The sequence below is a fragment of the Mirounga angustirostris genome, unplaced genomic scaffold, assembly GCF_029215605.1.
Source record: "Mirounga angustirostris isolate CCGP_5_RB_7025 unplaced genomic scaffold, mMirAng1.0.hap1 SCAF_13, whole genome shotgun sequence".
In the NCBI taxonomy this organism is placed as follows: Eukaryota; Metazoa; Chordata; class Mammalia; order Carnivora; family Phocidae; genus Mirounga; species Mirounga angustirostris.
Window position 1 is genome coordinate 84,405,463 of NW_026991721.1, and position 16,903 is coordinate 84,422,365.

General features: G+C 41.1%; 1 protein-coding gene across 1 annotated transcript; it reads left to right on the forward strand.

Annotated features, from left to right (window-relative positions):
- Positions 1-12,325: 12,325 nt before the first annotated feature.
- Positions 12,326-13,520, forward strand: LOC123856557 (transcription elongation factor A N-terminal and central domain-containing protein-like). The gene is given in 1 exon segment (XM_045892723.3): positions 12,326-13,520. A coding segment is annotated over 1 exon segment (1,116 nt). The 5' UTR covers positions 12,326-12,404.
- Positions 13,521-16,903: the final 3,383 nt, after the last annotated feature.

The following is a 16,903-nucleotide window of genomic DNA, read 5'->3' on the forward strand; positions in this document are numbered from 1 at the left end:
CCTTTGTTGCCATCACACTGGGATCTTTTATTCTCCCTAAGACCCAGGAGCTTCTGTGTGCACAGGGCCCGCCTCCTCCCTTCTCAAGACACTTTGATCCTTCTCCCATTTGAAATCTTGCTGGCTTTTCAACACCCTCCCAGACAATCAGGGTTTTTTACTTTTCAATAACCAAACTGTTCTCCTTATTTCTCCTCTAACAACTCTGACCAAGAAGAGTTCAAGGGGGCAGATCCCAAGAAAACAACAGAAGCATCACATTCAGTTGGTCACTGGCTGGGGTTAATATGGAACACCTTCCACAAGCTCAAAAATGTTTGTTGAAGAATGAATATGTGAGTGAAGTGCTAAGGGGAAGTGACAGCAAAAGCCAGAGGAAAGTATAAGGTGGTTTCTTCCATGGACAACTGGTCAAATCTGGACTTCCAGAGTAGTCTTTGTCTCCATCCTCTCTCATTGCCTGACTCTCCCATAGCCTATCTCTCTCACATTCATCCTTTCCTCTTCATTTGCTCTCCTACCACCTCAATTCCTATTATCTCATAGCTGTTCTAGTTCTGAGGCCTCTTTAACTGGTCTCTCTGCTTAATTCCTTCCATCTGTCCTGCATATCACCGCCAGCTCAATCTGTATGAAGTACCACTCTGTGTCATCTCCCAGTTCAAAGGTTTCCCATACAAACATCTTGTGTCTCATGCAAGGTCCTCTACGATCATTCTGTCTATTATCACTTTCTTAGAGTCAGCAGGGTATAGTAAAAATTGTACTGGATGAGAGGGTCTTAATCCCCAGTCTGACTTTCATAGGTATATAAACTTGGGCAAGCCACTTTAACCTTCTGGACCTAATATTCTCAACTGTAAAATGAGGTGATTAAGCCTGATGATCTTTGAAGTATCTACCAGTTCTAACATTCTGTGACCCTGGGAAACTTACCACTTCTGCCAAATTGTTGCTGACTCACAACTTACTGTCCTAACTTGGCTCTCCTGAACATGTCTTTCTCCTTCTTAGAATGGCCTTCCTCTCCTCCCATCCAAACCACATACATCCTTCATGGCCCTCCTATAGTCCCATGATCTCTGGAAGCTTCCCTGGCCCATCAATAATGAGATCTCTCCTTCTTCTGTTTCAACTCCCATCACACAGATGGTGCCCATCACACATGCTTGATAATATTATTATCACTCCATGCATACTTATCTTGTTTGTCTGACTACACAGTAAGTACCATATAGTAAGGTAGGATGTCTTATACTTTCCATAGCCTTGTACCCAGAAGGCACCCCATAAATAGGTGACAATCTCTGGTGGGAAGAGCACTGGACCAGTAATCTGAAAAGTTGGGCTCTAGTTTCCAGTGATCTTAGTTACTCCATCTATGTGGATCTTAGTTTTCTTGTCTATAAAATGAGTGCTTTGGATTAGGGTACTAATTCATCTCTGAGATTCCTCCCAGAGCTGAAATTCTGTGATATTTTTTTATAATGTCCAACCCTTCTTGGAGTCTCACTTTTCCTTAGATCTTTCCAAAGCCTTTTGTCTAGCTCTTACTTAGGCTTAGCAATAGAAGTAGGAGCTTTCAAAGTCCTTCAGCCTCTCACCTAACCATCTCTGGAATAAGTTAGAGTTCAACTATAGTGAATGGCCACACTATGAATATCCAGAGTCTCTCAGCTGGCTAGATTATTCCTCAGAAGCAGACTCTGTTTCCCCAGGAAAGACTGGCTATTTGGCATTGAAAGGCTTTTCACTATATTCCTTACTCTTAAAGCTGCTTGCAGCGACCCACAACTTTAATACCAGTATCCTAATGACGAGGGTTGAATAAAGCCTCAGAATATTCCCCTTTATAGATGGGCTCTTACACAGTAACCAGTATTCAGTTCCTGCTGGTATTTATAGAAACACAAATATTTCTAAAGTTATTGGTTTTAATCAAAGCTAGAAAAATGCTGGAGAGCTTTAAAAACCACAGAGTTGTATCTTTATCCAGAAAATGGAAGAAAAGCCAACCATCACAGTGATCAATTTCACCTGCTAGTGGCACTGTCACAGTAATCTAACAATCAAAGAATTCTAAACTTTTCTCATTCCCTGCTTGATACCACATATTCATACACACACCACACCTCACCATACCCAGTAATGTCTTCTTCATTATATCATTTTAGGCAAGACACTAGCTTGTCAAGATTTCACAGACATTAGTAAAATGTGCAGTGGGGAGAAAGGCAGTGGAATGTAAGAGGAATTTCTATGCTAAATGCCCAGTTCTGTGCTGAGTCATCTGCCCCTAGTCCTCTCTCCCTAGGCAATAATAAGAGCTATCATTTATTGACTGCTTAAGAAGAGCCAGCACTCTCGAGGTGGGGATTGTTACCATTTATTTCTGGAGATGGGAACTGAGGTTCAGAGAGAGCCGAGAGCCCAGTCTCATAGAATAAGTAACAGGGCCAAGAGTCAAATCCAGCTCTCTGTATCTCCAAACCCATGGTTGTAACCACTCTGAAACACAGCCGTACTCATATCTTTTTGGCCTCACAGGGTGTCCCAATCCATTTCACTTGCTTGGATAAGTACAGATGGCTAGGATCACCCTAAGTTTGCCTTAAGTAGTTTCTTAACTATTCCTGGGAACTTAACAGGAAACTTTAGCCAAGGTTTCTCAAGGCCACTTAGGAGCATGAAGTTTGATTTTTTTATTGATTTGGGAGAAAGAATCACTTTCCGTCACTAATACATACCTATTCCCACTTCCCTGCCTAGTCTCCATAATGAAAAGAAAACAGTGCTGGTTTTCTAGAGTAGGATGAAAAACTGGGCCCAAGCCAACAGGTTTAAATACCTTCTGTCTCTTCGGCATCCTGTGAACTGATAAGGGAAGGCGTGGCTGGGAGAGGGAAGGTGAATCATCTCACCAAATGTTCTTTTGTCTGCATGATGAATGTAGCTGTTAATGTTGAACAGTTTTCCTTTTCCAGAAAACAATGGAGCGCCACTGAATCACTGACTCCCTTTCAAGCATTTCCTTTTGACTGCTACCCAACCCCATAGTTGAGATTCAAGCTGTTGTCCCTGGCCCAGTGACTGGTACCCATGCCAGTTAAGAGAATGGATCTGGTCCCACTGCCTGTGGCTATATACATAGCCACTTCAGGAAAAATCTCTTGGTGCAAAATGGACAGTCTTACCGTTTAGATAGCCCAAGTTCCCACATTAATCCCCACCAAATTGAGATTTAAGACCAAAGCAGAAGTCTTCATTTAGGCCCCCCATGACAGGGACTCCAAGGATTTTTGATCAGAGTTCTAAGTTAGATGCAAGTTATCAGTGCTGACAGACAAGTGACAGTTTTATTCTTATTCAACTATTGTTCCTTGGGTGTGCAGGGCCTTAGGAGTCTCAGAAGACTTGTTGGGAGTGTGATTAGTCAGGCAGGATTTAGGCATTCTGGGCAGGTACCTTCCTTGCCACCATTCTGTCAACATGCTATTACAACCTTACCCGGTATTCAAAACAATCGTGCAGGAAAATGTCATTTTTAGATGCCTAAGCCAAAAATATTTTCAGAAAAGTAAAGAAGTTTTAGGAATACCTTAATCAGCTTATGTCACTCATATTTTCCTTTTCTTAATTCATGTCAAAAGTAATTTATGACTTTTTAAAACCTACATCTAAATAAGTCTAAAAGAATTTTTTTAATGGAATAAAATAAAAATTCTAAGTAATGGGGGAGAGAGGGAGCATAATTCACAGTTCAATCCTAAATCACATAGCTAGTCAATGAGAAAGCCAAGATCGGAATCAAAGACCCTCTTCCTCAATCCCAATACCTTTTTGTTGTTGATTCAGTCTACTGTGGGCTGACACTGGGTCTCCACACCAGGTGTCACTCAAATGCAGCCATCTGCTTGAAGCTGTGCTGGAAGCCTATCCACCTTGCTGGGTCCAACCCTCAGCAAAGGGGACGATGAATTTCTACAAACGCGTCCTACTTCCAGAGTCAAGAAGTCTCCTTCTTCCCTCTCAGGCAATCATTCAGGGTGACTGAAAGATGTCATTCAGCTGGCCTGTGCACTGCACAAGAACTGGCTCAACCATTAGAGCCCATGGGCCTCAGTTCCCACCTTCTTCCCTAAGAAGCTGTGAGTCCTAAGCCACACCGGGACTTGTCAGGGAAGCAGTTTTCACCTGGGCAAACAGAAAAGAAGGTCAAAGAAAGGTAGGAGGCAGAAAGTGCTAATTTCTATAACTGTTTGAATGCCTCCTGGAGATGGAAGAGAGCCCAAAGATTTCTAGGACATGGTGGAAGGAGTGCCAGGACTTCCTTTCTTCCCTTCTAGGTTCTTTGGCTGGTCTAATAATTAAATTGACATGAGACAGATTAACAAGAAAAACAAATTTAATTGCATTCTCATGGGAGCCCCACGAAGACATGAGAGGCTTTCTCTAACAGTCAGGTAGTTGAGGTTTATGTGTCCTGAGCTGAGAAGAGGGTAGGGGTCTGGGACTTCAAATGGGAGGAAGACAATTCACAGGAAGATGAAAAAGAGAAAATGTTTAGAAAACAAATGTTTGCCACGCCCTGTGGAGAAATCTTTCTTATGAAAGAATAAAAAACAAAAAACCCACAAACAAGTTATCTTTGAAAATAAGCTTTCTTCCTGGTACAGCCTTCTTATCTAAATTATTTTAGGCAGTTAAGGGGGGAGGTAAAAAGCCCTTCTTGAGTCTGTTGAGTTTGACTGTCTTCAACTCAAAATAGTCCACATGCCAAGGCAGCACATTCTGGGAAGGCCTGCCCTGAACTCCATCAGTTCCCTCCTCTGAAACTTCCCTGGACATTTCATATATTAAAAGCTGAGCTGGTAGATTGCTCCATGATTTCACTGAATTAATCTTTTAGTCTTAAAATTAGGTCAGTTCACTTAAACAATGAGGTCTCATTTTAGGAAGTGGTGATGCAGCTGGGATCCCAAAAGTTAGGCCTATATTGTGCAAGAAATCAGGTACTTAACCAGGTATTTCCATGGAAACAAAAGAAAAACAATGTTCAATGATTGGAACAAATTATAAACCCGTTTCTGAGTTCTGAGGGTAGCCAGTCAAGAAGATTTCTAGATGTCAAGTTCAAAGCATCTCCAGATGGAGTGAGGGCATTCAGTGGCCGCATAGCCATAAGTGTGAAGACTGTCTATATATGAGCTGTTGTGGTGATTTCTCTGTGGTTTATATTAGGTTGTCCAGCTATAGCTTGCACAGCTTTGGGAAAAGGGCAGTTTTAGCTCTTACTGATTCTAAGTCAGAAGAGTGGGAGAACAATTAGGAATTGTTTGGAGAATTATAGCCAAATATTGGAGGAAAGTAGAATAATTCAGGATCAGGACAGTTTACTGGTAGAAAATGAAACCTCAAAGACAATTAACGGACTAGAATCTAATCTCCGTGAGTGTCTATTACAGTTTCTACAGAAACATAATTTTTCCTCTCTACAATTCACTATTTTTATTAAAAAGAACCATAGTAAAGTATTTTGCTTGCAAATTGTCCATTTCAATAAACTTGGCTTGATTATTTACATAAGTGCAGCAAGAATAACGGCTAACTATATAGAATCTTTTTTATCTGCTTTTTATAAGGAATCTCAGATTGGACTTTTAACAGGTTCTTGGGGCTAAGCAGCGAAACCAAGGATTTGCTATCAGACTTCACCTGTAATACCTGAAGATTTGGGTGAATTTCTCTCTTCTTGAGGTCCTCAAAATATCCTAAGGTTCCTGGGCCTGCCAGGAAGTATCCTTCCTTATTCACCTGGTAAGGCTGCTGGGAACTCTGTAAGCAAGATACCAGACTGATTTTTCAAGGGGCTTTATTGGTTCAATAAAGTCAACCTTAGTTCCTTAAAGCTGTCTGGTCCTGAGTCTGTGTGTTTCTTTCTCAAATATGACATCCCAGTCAAATCCTTGGTGATATAACCAATGTTTCTAAGTGTGTCTTGCTACAAGGATCACAAGTTGAACACATGCAAATGACTATATTGCCATGAAAATAAGAATATTCACTGAGAGTTTCTGAATTCTGGAGGGATCAAGCAAAGAAAAAAAGATACATGTTTCATCTTTCTTCACAAAGCTATATTTTATCATATTGCTCTAAATCATAAGTAGCCTAAGAGAAAAAAGAAAAATATTTTGTAGGGGGACCCCATCAGGTGGAAGCTGGTGGCTCAGGCAGTGAAAGAATTCACCTGAGGCAGAACAAAGGACATAGCGGCTTACTGAATACACTGCAAGGGAGCAGTAAGCAGGACAGAAAAAGAGAGACCATCTGACACAAGGCAGTGATGGGGAGCTATAGTTAAGGGTGGGGAGTGAGGAGGCATGGGAATGTATGAAATTTTCCTTTTTTGGTACCTGTACCTGGTTGTAAGAAGCCCACTGGTCAGCTAGGGCATATGGATATTTGGAGGTGGGTCGCCTAAAGAATCCATTTGCATTCAGCCCCGTGGTCACTGTAGGCTCTTTTACCTTACTCAGGTTTCCATTGCTCAAGCCTGTTGCCTACAAGAAGCCTCTACAGGTTTCTTTAAATCTGGAAAAACAAATCATTTTTAAAAATCAGCAATGTTTCAAACAAAAAAGTCATAAAAAGTTGTAATTTTTTATGGTATAAAAATATACCTTCTGTCACTGCAAACACACATCCTGCTTTCCTTGTGTTTGGAGAAGTGTCCCTTATTTCTAGCAGCTTTAATTTCATATATTAGAATTTAACCCTTAAGAACCTTAATTTAGTGAAAATTTAAAAACGAACAATTATGAACTGTCTTTTACATTAGCATTCTGTGGCTTGATAAATTTATAAATACTTTATATAATTTCTGAAAATATATGTTTTCCCATATGTTTATATGTTTCCCATACAAATTTTTCAATATGGCACAGACCATGTAATGGACCCAAATATCTTCAGTGCCTCTGTAAAAGAAAGCTCACTGTTAGTAATCAAGGTTTTAGTATTTTATCTTATTTGGAAATGATCTAGATAATCAATAAAATTCTACTATTTAATTTACCTTAGGAAAAGTCTTATCAGTGGAAGTCACCAAAGAGATTTGGGTAACTATTTTTGAATACACATACCATAAAACAACCATTACTGAAAAGTTCACCTAAAATTTCTTATTTCATTTACATCTATTTAATTTACTTGTTTTTAACAATCATACTTAGATCATTCATGAAAATTTCAGGAGGCATTAAAGCAGTTGGCTCTCATCTTATTTTTTTTTTGCTGAGACATTTTGTAACAGAGATAACATGTACTTATTTTACTCTTAGTAAACCTAGGTAAAGTACAAGTATTGTATACTTAATGCTGATAGCCCTAAAAACATGTATTAATTAAACCAACAAACTTAAATAGTTTTTATTTATCTAAAAATTATCCTAGATCATGTGACTTGAAAAATATTTGGTTTCGTTTCTGGTACAGTTCTGAGATTTAGAAATACTTAATTTATGGGTACCTGGGTGGCTCAGAGGGTAAGCATCTGCCTTCAGCTCTGGTCATGATCCCAGGAGAGTCCAGCGTGGGCTCCCTGCTCAGCGGGGAGCCTGCTTCTCCCTCTGCCTCTCTCTCTGTCTCTTATGAATAAATAAATAAAATCTTTTTTAAAAAAAGAAATACTTAATTTATAAGCATTTATTTTTAAGTCAATTAAATGAGGCTCTTCACAAATTAATTTTGCAACACCATCTGGAGGTAGAAAAATACCATATCTATAATGTACATACAAAAGACATACATAAACATATTGATAAACAGAGATCTTATGGCTTTCATTTTCAAATTTCAGCCATGAATCAGATATAACAATATAAAACTCACTAGTTCATAAGTACTAGTTGGAGTAAAATTAAGTTTATGAGCTCAGATGGCTAAAACTTTTTACTACATGTGAAGACTTCAAGATTTGTATCGTATTGTTTGTATTTGTATTGTTCTTGACAGGTGATCTTTAGGAGGCTATGGTCTAGAATCTGGGCTAGAGAGACTTTTTAGCGGTTTGTATTTTTAAAAGCCCTTTTCCTCCCCACCCTCACCCCCTTTTTTTTCCAGTCTGGGCAGAGTTTTAATTACCTCATATGGTGTTTACATTTCAAAGACATGGTAAGATTTACATCTTTAAGGAACAGAGAAAGAATGCATACCTTGGGCCTAGAGATTAGTTTGGAGTGCTCTGTGTAAATCTTGTAGCAAAAGAGAAGCTAAAACAGGCAGCAGAGTGTGTAAGGAATTTTCTGGGCAAAGTAGAGGAATTTTGGAAGTTAAGGGAATTTGCTGAGGAGATGGGGCCAGACTTTAAAAAGGGGAATTTACATTGGATGTGGACTTTAATTTTGTTCTAAGTTTAATTTCTGCTCTTTCACCTTGTTAAGGGAGCCCCCAAGGCTAGCCATTATACTTCTGTGTATCCACTTTTTAATTTGGTCTTTCCATAGATACCAATAAAACGATTGTTTAAAATGAGAGCTCTCTTAAAAAAAATTTTTTTTTCAAATATAGAAGATTCCTCAATTCAAAAGATCCATTCCAGGGCACCTGGGTGGTTCAGTCGGTTAAGTATCTGCCTTGGGTTCAGGTCATGATCTCAGGGTCCTGGGATTGAGCCCCAAGTCAGTCTCCCTGCTCAGTGGGGAGTCTGCTTCTCCCTCTGCCTTTCTCTCTCTCTCTCTCTCACACACACACACACACTCTCTCAAATAAATAAATAAATAATCTAAAAAAAAAAAAATCCATCCCCTGGCCATTGACGAGTTTATTAATCTCAATAGCGATTCAAACCAATAGCCTTTTTATGGCTCAACCAAGGGCACAAGAGGTGTCCCACAAGAGAGTGCAAGAGATGCAGTCCTCACAAGATCCAGAAAGTTCACTCCCAAAGTCAGCCTAAGAAAGTAAAGGCCTTTGTTGTCACTGGTGGTAAGAACTGCGTAGAGAAAACAGTGTCTCGGGAATGTGAGATGCCTGTGAAACCGCTTAAAAACAAAGTTGAACAAAAATCAAAATGGCCGCACTAGTGCTTCAGTGAAGCTGGATTTTAAAGTAACCTTTTTCCTCCCTTCCGCAAACCTCCCCTCCTCCCTTCTTAGCCTTTTGTTTCAGGAACCCGGTACCACACTAAAGACACGATGAAGGAGGCTAGTAGCACATACACAATTCCTGTTAAAACCAGCTAAAGCCTGTATTTCCCTATAAAGCCCCCCAGGCCCTTCCTCCGGGAGGGCCTGCAGGTTTTCAAGGCCAAAGCCTGTTGCAGCTTCCTTTGCCCAGCTAAGCAATAATGCTATCGTTCCTCTTTATCCCAGACTCCATCTTCGAGTTTTGGCCCGGAAGCACAGAGTTTGGTTTTCGACACTTTCAGTCATAGACCACCTAATCTGTGACACCAGGCAGGCGATACAGAAATGGGACTTTTCCACCACTAACAAGACAACAAAGGTTGAGACAACGAAGGCCCTTATGGACTGGGACCCCTCAAGACAAACTCTCCTGAGAGCTCGCACAGCTGAACAACAAAAAATGCCGTCTGTGACTTCACGTCTCAGAACCCCAGTCCACTTGACTGGCCGCCAGATGCACACCAGTATGTACACTCCCAGATGGCAGAGACCAGAGAGAATATTCTCACCCATCACAAAGCCAAGCTCTTAGGACATACAACAAGACAAAAGGAAAAACGCAGCTGGTTTTTACATAGGGGATCCACAGCAAAGTTCATCTAAACAGATGCCCTTCTGGTGAGAACCATGAACTCACCAGTCTGTGAGGCCGGCTCAAACAACAAACTATAGGACCTATGCCTCCATTCTACCCTGTGGTTTTTCTTCTTGACAAATGACACAAAAAACAAAGACAAAAGAAAACAATGATCATTTCTGGGAGGAACGCGATCAATAGAAATCAAAAGTACTCATCACAAATCTTTACCAGAATTGCTATACCCAAGAAACTAGCTCACCCAAATATTTTCTGCTAATCTAAATTTAGAAAAAGAAAAGTATTCTCACCTTTTTCACTTCCAACAGACCGGGCAGACAGAGATCCAGGAGACTGACATGGTAAGAACTCTTACCTTCTGCCAGCTTCCGTCAGAGGTCCCAGGATCTCTCCCCTGCAGCAGCCCTGAAGTGAGCACTGGCCAGATCCTGGACAGCCCTATGTTGGGCACCAAAACTGCAGGGAAGAAATACTTTTCTTTCTTCCTTTCCAAATTTTTTGGTTGATCTAATAATTAACTTGACATAAAACATTAACAGGAGAAAAACAACTTTAACTATGTACCAATGGGAGCTCCACAAAGATGAGAGGCTCTCCCTTGACAGGTAACGGAGGCTTATATGCCATCCCAAGTAGGAGAAGGGAAATAAGGGTCTGGGACTGCAAAGGGGAGGAAGACAATTCACAGGAAAATGGGAAGAGCAAATGTTTGGTAAACAAATGTTTGCCATACCATATGGAGAAGTTGTTCTCATGTAAAAAAAAAAAAAGTTATCTTTGGTAATAGCTCTCTTCCCATCACAGACTTCCTATTTAAATTCTTTTAAACAGTTAAGGGAGAGGTAAAAGCTCTTGAGTCTGCTGGGCCTTGATTGTCTTCAGTTCAAAATAATCCACATGCCAAAGTGAAACATTCTGGGGCCACCAACCCACCATCAGTTGAGGTCAGGGTTTGAATTATGCAAACGCCTCAGGACCCTGGAACATTGGCCCAAGACTGTGACTGTAATGTGTCTTACAGCTTGCCCTTAATTTGCTGCTGTCATGAAAATCCTTGGAAATCTTAAATCTTAATCTAAATCTTGGTGGTTTAAGGAGTATGAGGAGAAGGGCGACAGATACTGCTTTTGAGCCTTGAGGTTGTCTGGAAAGATCAGGTTTACACTAGAAGGTTTTGGTCGTCAAGGTGCAGAAGTGAGGAGACTACTCCACTATTCGGAGAGCCATGTAATAAAACCTTCAAAACTTGGAAAGTAGCATAATGGAAGGATCCTGAACTTTGCAAACAGTCTTAAAATCTAGTCCTAGCTCTACCATTTATTAGTCATTTGGCCTTGAGAAACACCATGACCTCAGCTTCCTCATTTGAATATGGGGATAAAAATAAACACTTTGAACGGGTGTTGGAAGACAAATAAAATAATGTACATAGAGTACTTGGCTCATAGCAAGTGCTCCCAAAATATTTGTTCTTTCTTCTAAACCTTGAGGATTCCACCAGTGTTACGTTCTAAAACAACCTTTTAAACAATAGAAGCCTTTGTAAAATTGTCGGGCATTCTACCTTAGAAGCTGTGAGATTTGCAGGATGTAATTGGATATCATTTTAATAACTCTTAGAATTGTGTGGCCCTACTGGTCAGGAAGAATATGGAAAGAAGATAGAATTCCATCAATGTCAAAAGTCATTGGAGCTAGATGGAAAAGAAATTAATATATCCTAGACAAAGAAAAGCAAAATCGAGTCATGTGACAGCCTGAGTCAGTTTCAGGCTTCCGTGAGTAGTCTGGGTGGGACAGGGCTTAGTGGAATAAAATGATAGTAAGCACGAGTGATACCCTGGTAAGTACTTGTGTGGCCATACCAGTTTGTGCAGCCTTGTATGCAAGCCTGACCACCTGTAACAGGATGAAGTCCAGGTTTGGGCTACAAAAAGGGCAGGCAGAAATCCAGGTACAATCCTACCTAAAATCTCTGAATTCTCCCCAAATTGCTTGGGATGGCATTATTATTCCCTCAGTGAATAAGCATCTTTCAACTCTGGGAAAATTTAGAATTAAGAATAAAATGTTTAAAAGACTCACACTTAGAACATTAATATTTACGTATTAAGGATAAATCTGTGCCTATTTGGTAGTATAAGTATTTGTAATACTCAAAAGAAGTTGTTTGGCCTATTATAAAATTTACCTGCACTAAAAAACCCAATTTGAAACGTATGAGTAATCTTGATTGGTATATTTAAGTGTAATCTTTCTAAGGTTATGTACAGTATTGGAACCACTAAGAATACTTAAGAATCACCATCTATGTAAGTTTATTTTATTAAATTTATAAGAGTTACTTAGAAGTTGAGAAAGATTATTTTATCAAGATATTGAAGGATTTCAAATGAGATTAAGATATTCAATTCATAAATGGGGTTTAAAAGCTTAGAGGTATATAAGTCTGTAAGTGGGCCTAATTATTAATCAAAGGCTTCCTTAAAAGTAATTGACGTTTCTCAACGTGGAGGTCTCCCGAGATTCCTGAGCTCCTGCGCTTCTCAGTTTCCTCATCTGTAAGATGGAGATAAGCCATATACTTGACTCGGGCTCATTGTGAGGATGGAGATGACATGAATGTGTATGGCACATGGACTTCAATAAATGTACATTGCCTTCTGCTGTTAAGAGCTGTAAAGATGTCTGACCAGAAGCAGGTAGCTGCCAAAACATCCCTTATTGAGCAACTGATGTCTAAAAGGAATTTTGAGGATCTTGGCAACCACCTTACTGAGCTGGAGACTCTTCATGTGACTAAAGAGCATCTCCAGGAGACCGTCATGGTCAGGGCGGTGTACAGAGTCCTCAAAAACTATCCTACGGTGGCTTTGAAAAAGAAAGGCAAGTGTTTGCTGTCAGAATGGGAAGCTCTTTATAAGGATCTCCACTTCAAACCAAGGGACAGCCCTAAATGATTCCCTACGGGCAGAAACGAAGAAAACTGCAGACTTTCTCATGACCCAAGTCAGGATGAGATATCAGGCGGCTCCAGTTCTAATTCATCACCCCACGATGTTGCAAGAGCCATTGAAACACTTGTGCCTGAAAATGGCACGAGTCAAATGGAGCCCAAGGAGGAGCATTTCAGGGGTGGTGACCCAAAATCCACTGACCAGAGATCCAGTGAGTCGCTGGACCCCACAGTACCTGTGAGAGCTAAATGCACAGAACTTCTTTATGAAGCTTTAATGAGTTCTTGCACAGATCAGTCCAAAGCTGATTTGTGGCAAAACTTTGCAAGAGAAATTGAAGGGCACATTTTTACTCTTCATTTGAAGAACCTCAAAAAGTACAAAACTTGTGTTAGAAGCAAAGTTGCCAATCTGAAGAACCCCAAAAATTCTCATTTACAACAGAACTTGCTCTCTAGGACCACGTCTCAGAGAGAATTCACCGAAATGACAGTGATGGAGATGGCAAGCAAAGAACTGAAGCAGTTGAGAGCCTCCTACATGGAACCTTGCATGCAGGAACATCACCTTCCCCACGCCACTGAGGGCACACAGGCAAAGAAAATAAAATGCAGACGCTGTGAGAAGTTCAATTGCAAGGTCACTGTAATCGCCAGAGGAACACTTTTCCTGCCAAGTTGGGTGCGGAATTCAAATCCAGATGAAGAGATGATGACCTATGTGATCTGTAACGAATGTGGGGAGCAGTGGTACCATAGCAAGTGGGTCTGCCTGTGATGGTAAATAAATGTTCTCTTAACCAAGAAAAAAAAAAGTAATTGACATTTATTAAACTTGTAAATAGAATAATAAGATTTGTAAACTGATCTTTAAGGAAAAACTAGGCTTCTGAATTCAGGAATTTAATAAATGTTAACTTTTAAAAACCAAAGATGGGGGTGCCTGGGTGGCTCAGTCAGTTAAGCATCTGCCTTTGGCTCAGGTCATGATCCCAGGGTCCTGGGATCGAGCCCCGCCTCAGGCTCCCTAGTCGGTGGGGAGCCTGCTTCTCCCTCTGTCTCTGCTGCTCCCCTTGCTTGTACCCTCTCTCTGTGTCAAATAAATAAATAAAATCTTCAAAAATAAATAAATAAATAAAAATAAAAACCAAAGATGCCTCTGAATAATATTTTCTGTACATGAGGGTGCCTGGGTGGCTCAGTTGGTTAAGCGACTGCCTTCAGCTCAGGTCATGATCCTGGAGTCCCGGGATCGAGTCCCACGTCAGGCTCCCTGCTCAGCAGGGAGTCTGCTTCTCCCTCTGACCTTCCCCCTCTCATGTGCTCTCTCTCTCTCTCTCATTCTCGCTCTCTCAAATAAATAAATAAATAAAATCTTTAAAAAAGAAATATTTTCTGTACATGAAATATTTGCTGTTCCTGAGGGTAGAAAAAAAAATCTCCTATTGGGGGGAAAAAATGAAATCTTAAGAAAGAAATCAGAATAAATTAAGCAGGACTCCAACTGAAAGAGGAGTAGGGCCTGAGCCTGAATCCAGCTTACTGGTCCACCTCTTGCCTTCTCTCAATGCCAAACTGATGCACATCCCACCACCACTGCCACCCTCTCTCCATCCACAATTGACTTGCATCTACCCAGTGGGGAGAGAAGCTGAGTAGCACAGGGCAGGTCAATGGGGGAGACATACCAAGGAATGTAAAGATCATCAGTTTTGAATTCACACAGACCTGAGTTTGAATAAGAGTCTCTGAGAACTTAGAAAAAGTATCTAAATTCTCTGAGGTTCAGTTTCCTCTTTTCTAAAGTGGAATTTTTTAAACACCTATGCCAAGGGTCATTAAGAAAAGTATATGTAATCCTGTATTTTCTTAACTTTCACCACTAGCCACTGGGGGTATGATTGTGAATGAGACACAACCCTGCCCTCAAGAATAGCTAAAGTGATGGTTGCATTTATGATTAGTGCTCAACCAAAGGCTGCTATATCTATAGCTCATCATCAAATGGAGGAAATCAACATTGCCATTGAAGTCAGAAAGAACTGGGTTAGAGCTTAGCAATGCCACTTACTAGCTATGTAACTGTGGCCTCTGAGCCTGTTTCCTCTTCTGCAAATGAGGACAACTGATTGTAATACAGAGTAGTTGAGGGAATCAAACAAGCTGGTGTGTGTGTAATAACATCTGGCACAGTGCTCAGCATATATAGGAGATTCTCGCTGTATTGTAATATCCTATATGCATATGGCAGGTTTCTCCTGGCCCCACTGTACTGCACAAAAACTCCAAAGTACAGGGCTAACCCAGGTCAATGTCTTGTTGACCTCCAGGGATAGAGAGAATTTTGGAATTGCTGCTGGCCAGAAAGCCTGGCATTCTCTCCTGTACCCATGGCCCCGACTGACCCTGAAGAACCAAGTTGTTAGGTTGGAACAGATACATCAACATCTGGTTCCATTCAGTTTCTCTCCATTTTGCCTCCTTAGAAGTTCATATAAGAGACTGCATCCGTACCTGCCCACTGCTAACCCCAGCTCTTTTTCTTCCAAAATTTCCTAGTGGAGATATCAGCTGTGACCTTCACATTGCACTCATTTGTCTGGACACCTACCTAACTTCACACACCAAATTTAAGGGCCTTCTCTTGATCTAATAGTGATAGGTCTTTAGGAGTGTTGTGATGGCTGGTCAGTTCAGAATTCACACCAAACCCTCAGCAAGATGCTCCTAGTATCAGCAAGATACTTCCCCAGTGAAGATGTGTCTTTTTAGAGCTTCCATTCCTGGGCACAGTCTTCTCACCCAAGTAGCTAAAGTTTGAACCCTGGGACTCATGGAACAAAATTCTCAGTAGTCCTTTTTGCCACAAACATCTTGCCATGCTCCCCTGGTGGGAGGTGTGGGAGAGGAACACTTGCCCTTTTTTTCCCTTCTAGGTTCTTTGGCTGGTCTAATAATTAAATTGAGATAAGACAGATTAACAGGAGAAAAACAAATAAATTTAATTTTCTACATACAGGAACCCTGAAGCTATGAGGCTAAAAGACAGTCAAAAAATTGAGGTTTATATGTCATCCTGAGCTAAGAAGGAGGAAGGGATCTTGGGCTTCAAAGGGAATGAAGACAATCCACAGGAAGATGGGAAGAGCAAATGTTTGGTTAAAAAAATAAAAAAAGTTTATTTTGCCATGCACAGACAATGGAACAGAGAGAGGAATCCTAACAAACAGGCCTCTCCAAACTCTTCCTAGCCTACCACACCTAGCCCGGACTCCTCGTGGTTATCTCTGGTGATAACCCTCTCTGGGACCAGACCCCCCAACTAAATTCTTTTAGGCAGTTAAGGGAGAGGTAAAAAGCTCTTCCCGGGTCTTTCAGGCCTTGACTGTCCAGTTTGAAATAATCCACATGCCGAAGTGGCACATTCTCTGGTGGCCTGCCCTAAACTCCATCAAAAGCAAGCCCACAGGGCGCCTGGGTGGCTCAGTCGTTAAGCGTCTGCCTTCGGCTCAGGTCATGATCCCAGGGTCCTAGGATCGAGTCCCACATCGGGCTCCCTGCTCAGCGGGAAGCCTGCTTCTCCCTCTCCCACTCCCCCTGCTTGTGTTCCTGCTCTCACTGTCTCTCTCTCTGTCAAATAAATAAATAAATAAAATCTTTAAAAAAAAAAAAAAAAACAAGCAAGCCCACAAATCATGGAGCTGCTTGGACTGTGGCTCTGCCTCAGGTGTCCATTCTTTCCTTTCCCATTTTTCCCACTTGTACACAAAAGGAGTGATCCAATCATTTTTCCAGAAAGGCTTCCCTGACACCTGCACCCTCTGAGCCAAGAAACTATTCCTTCTGTCCAGAGGGAGGGAGAGCTTACAATGGATGTTTGCTTTGCTGTCTGCTTCCAACCACCCTTCCAGTAATGATACCTGGAATTTCCTATGAGGAAACCCCTCTCCACTCTCAGTCCACATGCTTGGGTGAAACTGCCAGGGCGAGCCTGGAGAAGGAGAGTCTTAGTCGGTCTGGGGTTCCATAACAAAATACCATAGATGGAGTGGCTTAAGCAATGAGAACTTATTTCTTACAGTCTGGAGGCTGGGAAACCCGAGATCAAGATGCCAATCAGTTTGGTTCCCCATGAGGCCTCTCCTCGTGGCTTGCAGATGG